The sequence below is a fragment of the Molossus molossus genome, unplaced genomic scaffold, assembly GCF_014108415.1.
Source record: "Molossus molossus isolate mMolMol1 unplaced genomic scaffold, mMolMol1.p scaffold_m16_p_1, whole genome shotgun sequence".
In the NCBI taxonomy this organism is placed as follows: domain Eukaryota; kingdom Metazoa; phylum Chordata; class Mammalia; order Chiroptera; family Molossidae; genus Molossus; species Molossus molossus.
Window position 1 is genome coordinate 55,585,614 of NW_023425344.1, and position 15,974 is coordinate 55,601,587.

The window sequence follows — 15,974 nt, forward strand, 5'->3', positions numbered from 1 at the left end:
CCCCTCTTCCACCTCTGCCAAGGGGCTGACCTCCCTTTCCAAAACTGAGTTTGGTGTGCAGGGACACATAACTCATCTTTTAGTCATCAGACCACAAGGAACCATAGTCAAACCTAATAGCTAGGGGTTGAATCCAGAAACCTCGGATGTTGAGCTGAATGCAAGTATTAGATGAGACTTGAGTGTAGACTCCCTTGGGGAGGGGATGAGTATGGTTCTATGCGTGGAAAGAAAGACGGGCATCAAAATCTGGGGAGCCACAAGGACAGAATAAGCCATGTTGCCACCCAACAATTGTCTACCCTTCTTCCTTAGTATAGAAACAGAGATTCCTACAGATTCCACCTGAAATAAAGACTACACCTTCTAACCTGCCTTTTGGCGAAGTGTTGACATATGACAAAGGTCTGAACAGACATATGAACAGAAATTGGGTGTACAAACAAATATCTTTAAAGGGAAGGAACATGCATTTCTTCTCTCTACTTTTATGCTGACTAGAATGGGGTCGTGATAGCTGGAGCTCAAGCAAGAGAGCAGGAACCTGGATCTCTAATGGCTTTGTGGTGTTATTATAGCAGCCCCAGACTGCTTGTCTCCAGCTTTTATTTACATGAGAAAGAAAGAAACATTAAGCCATTGTTATCTGAAGTTTTCTGCCACTTCAGCCAAAGGTAATCAATACTTTTGAATACAGATTTTGTAAGACAGATGTACATATATTTTCATTTAATTCCCATAACATCTATGATATAGTTATTCATATCCCTATTGTGAAGATTTAGAAACTGAAGTTACACTAAGTTAAGTAACTTATTCAAGGTTACATAACTATAAGTAACAGAACTGTTTTCTTTTCTTTTTTTTTTATCCTCACCCGAGGATATATTTTTCCATTTTTTGTACAGGTAGAGTGGCAGGGCCGGGGACAAACTGCAACCGAAGTACGTACCCTTAACGGGAACCGAACCCGGGTCTCTCCAGACCGCAGGCCGACGCTCTAACCACTAAGCCAAACCGGCCAGGGCCAGAACTGTTTTCTTTTGATCACAGGCTCTTACACTTGAATAGCATCTTATGGTTTTGCTACTCCAACTGTTATTAGATCAGAGATGGAAGCACATGGCACTAGCTCCCCATCGTCATGTCCATGGCAAACATCACTAATTGGTCACAGCACACTTGCTTCCTGAGCCCAGCTATGGATTCTCAGTCCTTCTCCTTGTAATGGTCTACTGCAGTGATTTTCAACTGGTGTACCGTGGCACACTGGTGTGCCACAAGAATTTTTAAAACATGCAATACCTGACCTCTTTTCCTTTAAATTGTCAAATAAAAAAATGACCACAGCCAACACAACAATAGTCGTCCAGTGTGAATGAATCAAAATTATACCTATTTTTTTTTTGTCAATTAACAAAAAATATATTTTTGGTGTGCCTCAGAATTTTAGCAATTAGTTTATGTGTGTCATGAGATAAAAAAAAAGGCTGAAAATTGCTGGGCTTCTCGTAACAGCTCTTTTTAGTCAGCTGACTCTCTTGAGTCAGCATACAAGATATCAGTTATTTTATGTTGACAGTGAAACTGGGCATTTTGGTAAAATTTGCACTATTTCATTATCTAGTCAGTACCTTGTGCCTGTCTAGCTTAGACAAAAGCTCTAGGTCGGTCATGTCTGACACTCCACCATGAAGAATCAGGACTTTCTCATCAATCAAAGTGGCCAGTGGAAGCCAACAGAAAACATCTTGCAGTATTTTTAGTATTTTCTTGCCATGCATCTGAAAAATGATATGAACAAGATAATAAGTTTCAAATAATTCACTCAACTTTCCTAAACTAAGAGAAACTTTTGCTTTTAGAGGAGGCAGACCTTATATTTATGCATCACTTCCCTGGTGAAGCCATATCTAGATTTAGAAGCAAAAATAGATATTAAATTTAGCAACGGTAGTTGTACACAATTGTATTTTTATAAAATGCATATTCTATATACGTGTACTTAACTATACAGAAAAGAGACTAATTGCCAAAATGTTTACAATTGTAACATTATCTCTGGGTAGACAAATTATCATATATTTTAATTTTCTTCCTTTTGCTTATCTGTATTTCTTACTTTTTTTAATAGTTAACTTTTATTAATAGTTAACTGTTTATATGATAAAAAGTATGAATATATGAAAAAATGTAATGTTTTTATTAGAGTAGTAGGATAATTTTTAATTTTTAAAAATCTTTTAAAATGTTAAAAAAATTAAAAATAAAATGTTATATGGTGTGTATTCTACTTATAAAATTGAAAAACTACTTTTAAAAAGCATCTAACAGATAAGAAGCTCTGACAAAATAACATTTTACAATTGCAACAAGTAAATATCAAATACCAAACATGTTTTGGTTTGTACCGTAAGTTCACCATATGGTCCTCATGGTTTCCTCGGTTAAGATGGAACTCTTTGGGGTAAACCAACATGAAGGCAAAAAGAACCATCAGGATCTCTACTGAATCTTCGCCTCGATCCACAAAATCACCGTTGAACACGTAGGCTCGCTCTGGTGATGGGAGGCCATTCTTCCCAACAAGGAAACAAGTCCCAGAAGAGGCAGAGAAAGAAGGGAGCAGGAAATCAGGTTAAGCCAACATGTGTATTTGACATTTACATCAGATCTAACACCAATTCTGAGTTTTCTGTCTCTCCTCCAAATGTGAAATGTCAGTAAAAGATGGAAATAGTTTCTATTGGTCTTATATTTTCCTTCCAGCCAGGCTGAGGTTATGACATGCTCATCAAAAGAAATGCTTTACAATGCCAGAGTGTTGCCATGTGGTATGTGCAAAGGGCACTGAACTTGTCGTCCAAAGGCCAGTTTTAAGTTCTGGCCATACTGTCTTTAATTACCAGTAACGACTGCCATAGATTTCTCAGGATAAACAAGACAATACATGGCAAAATGCTTTGGGAAATGCAATATATATTAAAAAATAAATAGAACATTCATATATCTTGTTATATGCTCTATATTTTATAATTAAAAATGGAAATGAAAATAGCTTTTGATTGCTTTAATAATGAAGAATGTTCTATATTTGAAAAAAAGAAAATAAATTGCTGAATAACAATCCTTCCTCTTTATTAACCTCAGATTTTGTATTTTTTAAACAGTTTACAAACATATAGTAGAATATAATACAATCCTGGCTTTTATATTATATTTTTGCTACTATATGTTCTAATATTTTCTTTTGTATCAATATACTCTGTATGTTTAATATATTTTAAATCCAAGCAACACTTATAGATACTGTATTCAAACTTATAAACTAAACCTCAGAGCAAGACAGGAATTTAAATTGAACATTTATACCTTATAAAATATAAATATTAAGTCATCCAACTGGCCATGTAAGTCTCCTAACAAAAACAGAAAAAGAGTATCAGTTTTGATTGATCCTTACCATTGTTTTTTATTTTTTACTATAAAAAAGGAAAATAGCCCTGGTCGGACCCAGAGGTCATGGATTTGATTCCCAGTCAAGGGCACAGGCTTGGGTTGCAGGTTCCATCTTTGGCCCTAGTAGGGGTCACGCAGGAGGCACCCAATCGATGTGTCTCTCTCACATTGATGTTTCTCTCTCTCTCTCTTTCCCTTCTTCCCTTCCAGTCTATCTAAAAATCAAAATACCCAGAAAAAAACTGACAAGGTTAGGAAACATATAGTTACTCATTTTTCCATATATAAGATAGGGATAAATGTTAATTTTCCTTGTTGCAGGGATCGTTAATACTGAAAGCAGGAAGCACAATATTGTTCCTGCATGATTATCACCCATTGTAAACAACATGCACTCTTCCTGAAGCACAGATGGGACAGAATAGCACAGGGCTGCAAATCCAGATGAGATGGGAGAGATTTCGCCCCATCTAATACAGGAAGCTACAACTCCCTAACGGGCCAAGCTTACAAGATTCTTTAAGAGAAGTTGGAAATCTGGACTTTAATATGAAACCCTCTAATTTTAAAATATTGAAAACTGATTTTAAAAAGTTAAGACCGATTGCCCTGGCCGGTTTGGCCCAGCGGTTAGAGCGTCAGCCTGCGGTCCACAGAGACCCGGGTTCGGTTCCCGCTAAGGGCATGTACCTTGGCTGCAGTTTGTCCCTGGCCCTGGTTGGGTCATGTGAGTGGCGGCCACTCGATGTGTCCCTTTCACATCAATGTTTCTCTCTCTCTCTCTTCCTCTCTCTCCTTCCCGCTCTATCTGAATAAAAAATGGAAAAATGTCCTCGGGTGAGGATAAAAAAAAAAAATCAATAAAGAAAAAGTTAATACCGATTATTTCAGGACCTATTTGCAGGCTGCAGGTGGCCTAGAAGTGCCAATGTACAACCCCTGCTGTACCACAGTCTGCCCTGAAGTTAAGGTGTGGGCCGTTAATCTACAATGGATGTTAAATCATCACTGAAAAGAGGAGATGGAGAAAATGGTCATTAACAGGATTTCTGTCTGGGAGAACATATGTGGATGGCAGGAATAATTCACTAGGCCTTGGGGCCTGGTCAAGCAGTAATAAACAAACTGTTCTAACAAGGGACGATCTGACTATTTGCGGGGATTTTGCTCTGATTGGACAGCAGGAGCCTGGAGTCAAATATGAATTGCTTGGGAAAATGAAGCTGAGGCTGGGCCCTGTGGCCCACAGTCCTCCCCTCACCCCCAGTCTAAGCCCCCATGGAGCGAATATGCGATTGCTCTGTGTGAACCAGTGAACTCGGCCTGCCCGCACGCCATTGCGCCTGACCCCAGCCTCACCTTTCCTCCTCCCCCATCACAGGTGGAGTGTTCTAAGTTGGGTGTAGCATATAAAAACCAATTCAGACCAGCTCTTACCACACACTGTGATCTCCTCACTGTAACAGGTCGAGACCCGGTTGATGTTTGGCAGTTGTACCAGATGTTTTCTGGTTTCATGCAAAAGATTCAAGACATAGCGAGCATGTAGCTGCTGCTAGGAGGAAGAGGAGGAACGAAACAACACTGATACTCGTGAAGGAACATGGGCCTCCCCAATCACCCAAGATCCCAAAATTGAGCCAGGTGAACTGCCCCTGGGACCCTATGCACAGATCCTTTCTTTCTCCCCCATCCTCTACTCTTGTTTCTGCTTTTCACCGTCACTCAAACATGGACCTAATTTCCTCTCTCTGCTCTATGAAAGCCTCCCTTGTCTTTGGCTGGGGAGAAATACATTATTGTCTCAGCGAAGCATGAATAAGTGCATGCATGCTGATGGTTCTGGGTAATCCTAACACTACTGGGGAAATCACCTCCAACTCCTCCTGCAGTAAATTGATTCATATGAAAGGGGCAGGCTTGGAATCTGGCACAGAGCAAGAATCTGATCACTTCTCACCACCCTGCCTCTGCCTCCAGCATCTCAAGCCACTACCATCGTTCCTGGGACTATTGCAGTAATCTCTTGTCTGGCGTCCCTGCTCCAACCCTTGCTCCCTACACTCTATTTAACACACAGAATGATTACTTATTTATTTATTTATTTAATTTATTTATTTTTATCCTCACCCGAGGACATTTTTCCATTTTTTATTCAGATAGAATGGGAGGGAGAGAGAGAGAGAAACATTGATGTGAAAGGGACACATCGAGTGGTCGCCACCCACACGACCCAACCAGGGCCGGGGACAAACTGCAACCGAGGTACATAACCTTAGCGGAAACTGAACCTGGGTTCTCTGGACCACAGGCCGACGCTCTAACCGCTGAGCCAAACCAGCCAGGGCTACTTATTTATTTTTTAAAATAGTGTTTATTGATTTTAGAGAGAGAGGAAGAGAGAAGGAGAGAGAGAGAGAGAAACATCGATGAGAGAGAACACCGATTGGCTGCCTCCTGCATGCTCCCCACTGGGGATCGGGCCCACAACCTGGGCATGTGCCCTGACCGGGAATCGAACTGGCGACCTCTTGGTGCATGGGTCGATGCTCAACCACTGAGCCACACCGGCTGGGCCAGAATGATTATTTTAAAAAGAAAGCCAGATGATAGCGTTCCTGTGCTCAGTGTCTCCCCATCTCTTTTAGAAGAATAATGAGAGTCCGTTCCCTTTCCCTTTGTCTCCATCTCCTAATACTCTTTCCCTGGCTCCTGCCTCTTCAGCCGCAGCGGCCTGCCCAAGGTCCCTGAGCAGTCCAGCCAAGGCCCGGCCTCAGGGCCTTTCAGGTTGTTCCCTCTGCCTGAAACGCTTTTCCCCAGATGTCCACATGGTGCATTCCCTCACCACTTGCAACCTTGCTCAGAAATCACCTTTTCAGATGCCTTCCCAAACCACTCTATAAATCCGCCATCTCTGCCACCTAAAACTTAGTTTATTCTTTTGTATAGCTCTTACCAGTTTCTAATATACACATTTTACGTGGAGCCTGGTCAAGTAACAATAAAAACACTGTTCTGACAAGGGAGGGTCTGGCTATTTTCAGGGATTTTGTTCCGAATGGAGGGAAGGAGTACATCATTTACTTATTTATTATTTATTATTTGTCTGTCTCCCCACTGGAATGTCAGCCCGATGAGGGCAGGGGTTTGTGTCTGTCTTGCTCACTGCTGTACCCCCATACCCAGAACAGTGCAGGCACAGAGTGGTGCTCAATCATTATCTGCGAGATGAACAGACAAAGGGAGAGTCATGAGTAGGAGAAGTTCTCAGTGCATAGGACCTGGTGATTGAACAGGTCCTGGCTAAGCAAAGGCGCAGTGGAACCTCTAGTGGACTCATGGCACAAACACCCTACGTCGGGGGCCATCCCCTCTGCGCTGGTCTGCTCTCCCTCTGCACGAGAGGTGGAGTCGGTGGTGACTCAGGTTCCCAGGCGCTTACTTGTTTCAGTCTGAAAGCTTCCACCAGGGCAGTTGCATGGTCAGGAAGGAGCGGGAAGGACAGGTGTGGCCCCGTGTAATTGTCTGGCACCTCTATGGATTCGTAGTCACTGCATTTCTCCATCTGGGAGTCCTGGGGGACTGTCTCCTCAGCGAACATGCGGTCCAGGAAGTCCCCTAGTCAGGACAGAAAGGGTGGCCGGCTTAGCTCGGACATGAGCCAGTCCCCAGGCAGCACAGAATAGTCTTTCCTTGGACTGGACAGTAAGTCCTCACTTCATGCTGTCAATATGTTCAGTGACTTTAAGTGAAACAACATAACAAAATCCGTTTTATCATAGGCTGATTGATATAAACAAGAGTTAAATTCCTACAGAAACTCGCCAATCTTGTAACGAAAGGACGTTGAATGAAACGCTATTACTTGACCTGCTGTAACCTGGGGCCTGGCCGGGCTGGCACCGGCGCAGCCCAGGAGAGAAGGGGGGAGCCGGGGCGAGTTCCGGTGGGCAGGAGGCAACGTTTACGACTTTATATCAATTCCCTTCTACTTTTGTTTTAAAGATTGAGATCTGTCAGACTTAGAAAGGATGGATATTTAGGGGCCTGGGTTTAGTAAGAAGAAAGGGGAAAGCCATGGTGGGAAACAAGGTCACGGTGTGTGGTGTACTCCGTGGACGTGGCAGATGCTCAGACCTCTCAGGGCCTTCGGGCAGTTTCCCATCGCCTGGCTCTGCATCTCTAGCTCGAGGGCTTTTCTCTGGCTCCACAGAGAGCCCTGCTCACTTGGCAAGCCCACAATGCTGTGGGACGAACAAGCCTTCCTGTCTGCATTCCCGGAGCTTCAACCAGTGCCTTTCAGGAGCTGCCCAATGCGGGCTGGTTCCCTCCGCCATAAGGTGGGACCGGTCCGAGGCATGTGTTTTGCACGATTTCCCCAGCATGTGGAGTTGCTGACTTAGTAGTCCACCCTTTGCTGGCTGCCCTCCCTTCCCTGAATCCCTTCGCACCGCCTGCCCACCCACCTTGTTTCCTTGCACTCAAACTCTGTCTCCAGATATGCTTCTGGGAGAACCCAGGACACAGGTCCACTCAGCCATTTATCTATTGTCCCCTTTGCTCATTCCCGCTGTCACCAGAATCAAGTTTTCACTCCCTGTGCATCTCCCACCGCGCCCCCAGATACGACCCTGAGACAGGAGGACGGGCCGTGTGGCAGTTCATACTCACTCTCATTGTGACAGCTGGGGGTAAAGTGATCCACAAGGTAGCTGAAGAAATTGTGGAGCTGCAGAAGAGCCAAGAAGACTGGGCTTTAGAGGGAGTGAGAGGGGACCCAGAAGTGGTCCAGGTCGGCTGCACCTCTGGGCACCTAGGCCTCTGCCCAGGGGCTGGAGGCAGAGCTGGAGGGGGGCCCGTCCCACATCCCACCGCACCTTGACCTGGTCTTGCTGCCCAGCATACTCTATGGACTGGAAGATGCTCCAGGTGCACTGCCGCCTCATCTCCAGGCGGGCCATGTAGCGCCGGTACCACCTCTGGATCAGGACCGCTGCCTTGAAGGCTGTGACATGGACGGAGAAGCAAGCCTGTGAGGTGGGGTTCCCTGGGCCTGGGGGAGGGAAGAGGTGCCTCTCCCACTGTAATGTGGGGACCAGATGGTGGGAAAAGCACTACCCACAGTTGCTGGTAGGAAGGACTTGCCTTCCTGCTGGCCGGGGTGCTCTTTTTCCACTCATGCCCCCATACCACCTCCATTCTTCCTTCTTTCTTTCTTTTTTTTTTTTTTGTGGTACGTTCCCCTAGTGGGAACCAAACCCGGGACTCTCTGGTTCGCAGGCCAACCCTCAACCGCTGAGCCAAACTGGCCAGGGCTCCACCTCCATTCTTACCTCTTGCTTATACTCATATCACTGGAGGGTTCTTGAACTCCCACTTATTAACAAAAACACTTACATGAGAAGAAATGAAAAGGCTGGACTCTCGGGATTCTGAGAAGGGTATGAAAACTGGAGCGATTGCAAGGATGCAGGATGCTGGAAGAGCAGGATAATGCAGGCGGGGTGGGGGGCACATTTTAATATTGTAACAATAGATCAGATGTCAGGAGATCTGGGTTCTGGGCCTGAAATTGCCCTGACCAACTATGTGGCCTCAGATGAGTCACCTGCATGGGCCTCAGTATCCTCATCTGGAAAAGGTGATGAACTAGATGATGACTGGGGGAAACAGACAACAACAACATGCAAATTACTACATACTGTAGTGTCAGGTTGTGATGCACTTGTGGGCTCTGTGCTGGCTCTCCCCGTATTCTGGCATCCTGCAGGCTTTGAGTGTCCCCATCACAATACGCCCACAACAGTGCTGACTATGAAATATATAGGCAGCCTGTGGGCTGTCCTTTTGCCAGGAGCTGCGCTAGGTGACTGTGACCACAGGATGGTGTGGGTACGTTCATTCTTCATATGGGCTTTCGGACCTGTGCTCCAGAGAAGAGGACAGCTGTCCACAAAAATACCTAGATTCTTCTTAAGCTCTAAGGCCTGGATGTGAGGCCAGTGATGAATGAAGCTATTTGTAGAGAAAGCTGGATTACAAAGGGAAGCCTGCAGGTTCACGCAGGTCAACCCTGTGAACAGCATACAGATTAATTTAATATATTTAGCTTGCATTAGAACTAATACAATTTTTGCTGATTCCCTTAAGAAGGAAAATGATGGTGGAGTGGGAAAAGAGAACCTGAGAGGAATTTAAGCAAAGCTGAATTTTATTTCCTAGTGAGGCATTCAGGAGGCAACCAATTGATGTTCTCTCTCATCATTGTTTCTATCTCTCTCTCCCTCTCCCTTACTCTCTCTCTAAAATCAATAAAGAAAAAAAAAATATATATATATAGTGATTCTAAATACAAATTGATCATGATAATTTTTTTTCTTTAAATAATACGTATTTTCTGGATCTGTTCATTAAAATAATGTAGAAATAATAACCAACTCGGTAGCAATGAATACCCTACACTCTGGAGAAATAGCTATTCTCTGGCTGGGACCAAATAATACGCAGGATGAGCCTGGGACATGTTGCCGGACTAGAAAGCAAGAACGCCTCGAGCTCACAGAGATGCGTAGGCCCACGTGAACTAGGTGCTGTCATCACTGCCTTGCTTCCTTCCACACCTCTGGCTCCTCTCCTAGGCCTCTACTGTTGGCTCAGCCTCCTTTACCTGATGCTTAAGTACTGGCTTAAGTAAGCATAGCTCTGTCCCAGGCCCTGGTGCCTGATCTGGCTTTACTCTCACTCTAGGCAACTTCAGTGATCCTCATGGCTTCACCAACCACCTACACTCTGATGCCTTCCAAATGCACATATCTCCAGCCCGACATTTCACCCAAATCCAGATCTGAACATGAAGCTGCCTACTCAATGCTTCCACCTGCATGTCTCATGGGCACCTCAAATCCAGATGATAAAATTATCATCAGCGTGTATAAACTTGTATTCTCCCTCTATCAAACTTGGTTCTTCTCCATTATCTTTACATCAGTAATTGGTATTATCATCTACCCAATTTTGCTAGCCCGAAACCTGGGGGTCATTTGAGGTTGGGTGTGGAGTTGGGGGGTGGGTTTTTTTTCCTTTTTCCTTTTTAAAAAATAAGTGGTGGGGCCCTGACTGGTTTGGCTCAGAAATTAGAACGTCAGCCTGTGGTCCAGAGAGACCCGGGTTCAGTTCCTGCTAAGGGTACGTACCTACGTACCTCGGTTGCAGTTTGTCCCCGGCCCTGGTTGGGTTGTGCAGGAGGCAGCCACTCGATGTGTCCCTTTCACATCGATGTTTCTCTCTCTCTCTCTCTCTCTCTCTCTCTCTCTCTCTCTCTCTCTCCCCCCCCCTCCCACTCTATCTAAAAATAATAATAATAATAAGTGGTGGATGGGTGGGAGGGTGGTGGTGGTGTGGAGGTCACTCTTGACCCATCCTTCTACCTCACCTACATCTAATCAGTTGGACTCCGTCAATTCCAACTCCTGAGTATTCTTGGAACTTAACCTATTCTCTCCATCTCTGCTACCACCAACTCTGGACCAAGACATCATCACCTCTGGCTTAGATGACTTTGGTAGCTTCTGAACTATTCTTTCTTCTCTTAACCCCTTTAATCCCTTCCTCACAGAAGCCAGAAGAGTCTTTTAAATAAGGGTCTTTTTAATATGAAAATCTTATTATAGAACTCATATTTTGAATTCCTCAGTGGTTCTTCATGCTTTTAGGATAAAGTTTAAAATTCTACATGATCTCAGTGATCTGGGCTGTATCTCAGCAGCCTCATGTCATGCCACTCTCTACCTCACTCACTTCAAACCATTCAGTTTCTTGAATATGTGTCCCTCTTTCCAACCTCATGATCTTTGTTCATGCTGTCCCTCTACCTGGAGTGCTCTTTCATGCCCCCTTTGCCCAACCTATTTTATGCAATTGTATATGGTGTAGTTTGGGAAAAACCCCAATGGACAGCCTGACCCCTTGAGTACATTTTAATTCTGTCAAATATACTTCACAAAGTCCTAAGTTACTCAGCCAAACATTCTACTGGTCACATCACAAGAAAAAGCAGAAGAGTTGCATAGGAGAAATATAACGGTTTCTTGCTTCTATCCTGACAAGTCCCTCCCTGCACAACATGAGCTTTGGGGTACCCAGAGCTAGTTTGAGAGATGGGAAACACACACCTTTCTCTGCATTCTGGAAAGCAAAATGATGTTGGGTTGAGGTGCCACTTCCCATGGTGTAAGACAGTGTTTCTTCAGAACTTAGCTAGCAGGTCCAAGGGAGAGTGAATTGTTTGCTGACAAAGGGAAGGAGGAATCTGCAATAAGGAGGTTTAGGTAGAGCATTAGTTCCAGCAAATTATCTATGAATCTTGTCTCCCATATCATAAAAAACTTCAGACTATCACCTCTCCAGTCTCAGCGCATGAGGTGTTCCTCACCTGAAAAGTCCCTCTATTTGCCATTGCATACATCTCCTATGTTTCCCACCTTTCTACTTGCTTTTCCCTTATAGCCCAGGAACATACTAAAGTCTCTTCTCTTCTCAAAGCAATTCACTATCAGCAATTCATCATCATCGTCGTCGTCATCATCATCATAATCATCAACACCATCCTTTGACCTCCTATATCCCTCCAGCTATATAATCCAACCTCTCTCTTTAAAAAAAACAAAACAACAAAAACATAAAAAACTTTTTTATATGTTTTCATTTATTTTTTTTAGAGAGAGAAAGGGAGAGCTAGAAACACTGATGTGAGAGATACATCAATTGACTGCCTCCTGCACGTCCCCTACTGGAGACTGAGCGCACAACCTGAGCACATGCCCTGACCAGGAATTGAACCAGGACCTCTCAGTCCATGGGACGATGTTCAATCTACTGAGCCATACTGGCTAGCCTATAACCCAACCTCTCTTTTCTTCTCCTCCAGGAGTAGACGACATTATTTTCTCCTTAGTTCCTCTTTAGACTACTTTTTACAACACTTGCTGTTGCCAGAACAGCAAAATTATCTGCCTCCACAAGTCACCCCTTGATTATAATTCTACTCCTTGGACTTCCGTGAGGCCAGACGCCCTTGTATTTCCTACTGCTTCGCTAACCATTTACTCTTTCTCCTTCTTAAGCTCATTTTCGTCTGTTTATTCCTCAAATGTCAATTTTTATTTGTATTCTAGTCTCAAATATCAGCTCTCACCCTGTACAAACTCCCTGGATGATTTAATTAACTCTCACATTTTCAACTATAAATTTCCACCTCTCCAATCTATACCTCATCAGAGGCCATCCCTAAACATCAACCCCATATACCCAGCTTCCTGCTAAACTTTCACTGGAGTGCTTCGGATTCCATGTATTGTAAATTCATCTTCTCAAAAGGCTATTATTCCAGACTCATCTCCTGTCTCTCCTTTCTTCAAACTCTGCTCTTTGTCCATCATGACCTGTGTGGTTTTGCTCTTACCTGGAATACTCTTCCTATCCCACTCCTCCTACCTTGTCCAACTCTACTCATTCACTAAGGCTCACCTTAGGCATCACCTTTCTCAAGGAAGCCATTTGAACATGCCCCCGAGCTCCTGAGTATCCTATTCACATCTCCATCACTGCAATACCATGTCGAAGTTTTCTACTCTGTGTTACCAATAGACTGTGAGTTCTTTGAGAGCAAAGACTGTGTGCAAGCAAACTCACCGTTTTTATATCCAGGACTTAGCATGGTGCCTGACACATAGTAGGGACTCAATACATGTTAATTGAATTAACTTTATACCATATTTATTTCCACACGACAAAGATGAATCTTTTGCTCTTCTTCAGGAAGTAATGTGAGATGTATTGACAGAGTCAACAGTGGATTCCATTTCAATATCTCCCCCCCCCACACACACTTCTATCTCATTCTTCTTCCTCTGTGTTTGAAGGTTATTATATTGGAGATTGTCAACGAGTTATCTTTTCCTTTGCAAATCCAAATAAAAGGCCCATCTTACTTTTGCTGACTGATGTTTTAAAAATAAATAGTCAAGCCTTGGCCAGTTTGGCTCAGTGGATGGAGCGTCGGCCTGCGGACTAGAGAGTCCTGGGTTTGGTTTCTGCTAGGGGCATGTACCCTCCCCACCCTGAAAAAATAGTCAAAGAAAAGATTACCATAATTTGTTTTTTGTGAGCAAAACGGTTTCCAGATGTGAGAGATATCATTAACCAGAATCTGAGCATGAGGTAAAGTGAGAAAGAAGCCACCATGAACAAATCAGCCAAACTCCCACACAGTTTTGGAGCTGGAAGGGACATCAGCAATGACTGAGTCTGCCAATGAATCATAAACTGCTTTGATAATTAGTCAACTGCCTGCAGAGCCATGTTGTATATTGAAGCATTGGATTTTGAAAGTGCACAGATGGGGTGGAGAATTGCAGCCCCGCTTCTCTCTAGATCTTAGCTATTTAAACTCTCGTAGAGTCTGTTTTCTCATTTATATACTACTAAGAATAATAAATAATATATTTAAAGTGCTCTTGGTATACAGTAGACTCTCAATATATGTTGATGGACTGAATCTGATCTTATATTTATTTTAAAATATCAATAATCAAAACACATGTCCCTGGCTCAAATTAGGAGGCAGTAAAAGATAGATACACTATCTCAGTGCAGCACTCTTACGTACTGCATGTTTCTCCTCTAACCCACATGTTGATGTCTTAACCTCCAACACGATTGTATTAGGAGGTGGGACCTTTGGGAGGTAATTAGGTTTAAACGAGGCCATAAAGGCAGAGCCCCCATAATGGGATTAGTGTCCTTATAAGAAAAAGAAGACATACCAGAGCTCCCTGCAAGATGGAAAGAGAGCCCTCGCCAGGAACCAAATGTCCTGGCACTTTGACCTTGGACTACTCAGTCTCCAGGACTTTGAGAAATAAATGTTTGTTGTCTAGGCCACCCAGTCATTGGTATTTTGTTATAGCAGCCTGAGTTAAAATAAGCATAAACCAATGGGATGGATACTGGTTGTTGCTGGCTCAAGGCTTGTTGCTATTACATAACTTCTCCTTTGCCCTTCAGATTTCTTATGTGTTTATAAACCGAAATACGGTGGTAGAACAAGACAACCTTGTTAGATCATCTATCCTATAAAAAAGTGTTGACGGTAGAACTATGACACTGCTATAGAGTAGGAAAGTAACAACTATCATGGGCCAATAACAATGTAAACAACCTCTAGGAGTGAAAGAAAGAGTCTCCCATCAAGTAGCTTATCCAGTTGTAACTAACTCTGGGTCCCCAGAGACTGAAAGGATGTGCTTTCATATATCACGGGGTCAGGAGGAGGGGCACCCAATCACCACTATAACAGCACAGATGCATGGGCCCTGCTTTGGGCTCCACGGCCTCATCTCTTTCTCTGTTGTGTATGGATCATGGTGACTCCACTACAGCGTTGTTATGAGAGTGAAATGAGGATACATGTGAGGAGTACTTTGCAAATGTTTGTTATCGTCATTTAAAACTAGAGGAACTTCTTAAGTAACACTTTCAGAAATTTCTTTAAAATTGTCTTCCCCCCAAATAAAAGCCCCTTAAATACGTATCAGTACAGAATTGACAAAATACATCATGGTAAAAATAATGGAATAGAATTTAACCATGATCAGCCATGATAAAGAACAAGGCAAGTCTATATGTAATAGTATGAAAATATTTCCAAGATATATTGTTACATGAAGAAAAGCAAATTGCAGAACAGTAGGCTTAAAGTGATCTCGTCTGTATAAAAAATGTCAATAAGTATATAATCAAAGAGCATATACCAAACTGTTAGTGATTACCTCTGGAGAATCGGGTGGGGTGAGAAAATTTTATTTTTAATTTACATAGTTCTGTTATAACTTTTATAATAAAAATCAGTAAACTATACTTTTCAAAATATTTCACATATAAGAAAGAAATTAGGCCTTGGCCGGTTGCTCAGTGGTTTGAGCAAAGACCAATGAGTCGTGGCTTTGATTCTGGCCCTGGTCGGGGTCATATAGGAGGTAACCAATTGATGTTTCTCTCTCACGTTGGTTGATCTCTCTCACTCTCTCTCTCCCACTCTATCTGAAAATAAGTGAAAAAATATCCTCAGGTGAGGATTTTAAAAAAAGAGAGACTGACTAAATAGGTGTCACATTTTGCTGTCTTAAGATAAGAAAGTGATAATGTCTTTAGACTAGCTGAGAATGTTTAAGAAGTTGTTAAGAAAAACAAATAGAAAAGAGAAATATAATAATTCTTAAGGCAAAAAGTGAAAACTTCATAAGATCAAACACGAAAAATCAGCTTGATATAGCCTCAGACTGTTGAATTGTTCAGCACCTTTTGGGAATGACTAGCAGCTTCTGCTGCTGGTGAGTCCCCAGCTGAGCCTGCCTCTTCACTGGTGAGACTTCTTGTCCCTCTAGGATTCCCCCTAGTAGCACTCATATGTGACATTATCATTAAATGAACCCAAAAAATAGAAGGAAGATTCATCA

General features: G+C 43.1%; 1 protein-coding gene across 3 annotated transcripts in view; it reads right to left on the reverse strand.

Moving 5' to 3' along the window:
• The window catches only part of PPEF2 (protein phosphatase with EF-hand domain 2), a 38,329-nt gene that overhangs the window by 21,845 nt on the left and 510 nt on the right, over nt 1–15,974 (reverse strand). For 2 of the 3 annotated variants that reach the window (XM_036245962.1, XM_036245957.1), the window contains exons 2-10: nt 11,631–11,767; nt 8,337–8,464; nt 8,131–8,188; nt 6,902–7,077; nt 4,897–5,014; nt 3,373–3,419; nt 2,412–2,578; nt 1,877–1,913; nt 1,635–1,784 (exon numbers count right to left, since the gene is read on the reverse strand). In XM_036245962.1, coding sequence (XP_036101855.1) covers nt 1,635–1,784; nt 1,877–1,913; nt 2,412–2,578; nt 3,373–3,419; nt 4,897–5,014; nt 6,902–7,077; nt 8,131–8,188; nt 8,337–8,464; nt 11,631–11,685 — 936 coding nt within the window. In that variant the 5' untranslated portion in view covers nt 11,686–11,767. The remainder of the gene's footprint in view (nt 1–1,634; nt 1,785–1,876; nt 1,914–2,411; nt 2,579–3,372; nt 3,420–4,896; nt 5,015–6,901; nt 7,078–8,130; nt 8,189–8,336; nt 8,465–11,630; nt 11,768–15,974) is intronic. The other variant, XM_036245960.1, reaches the window with a different exon arrangement.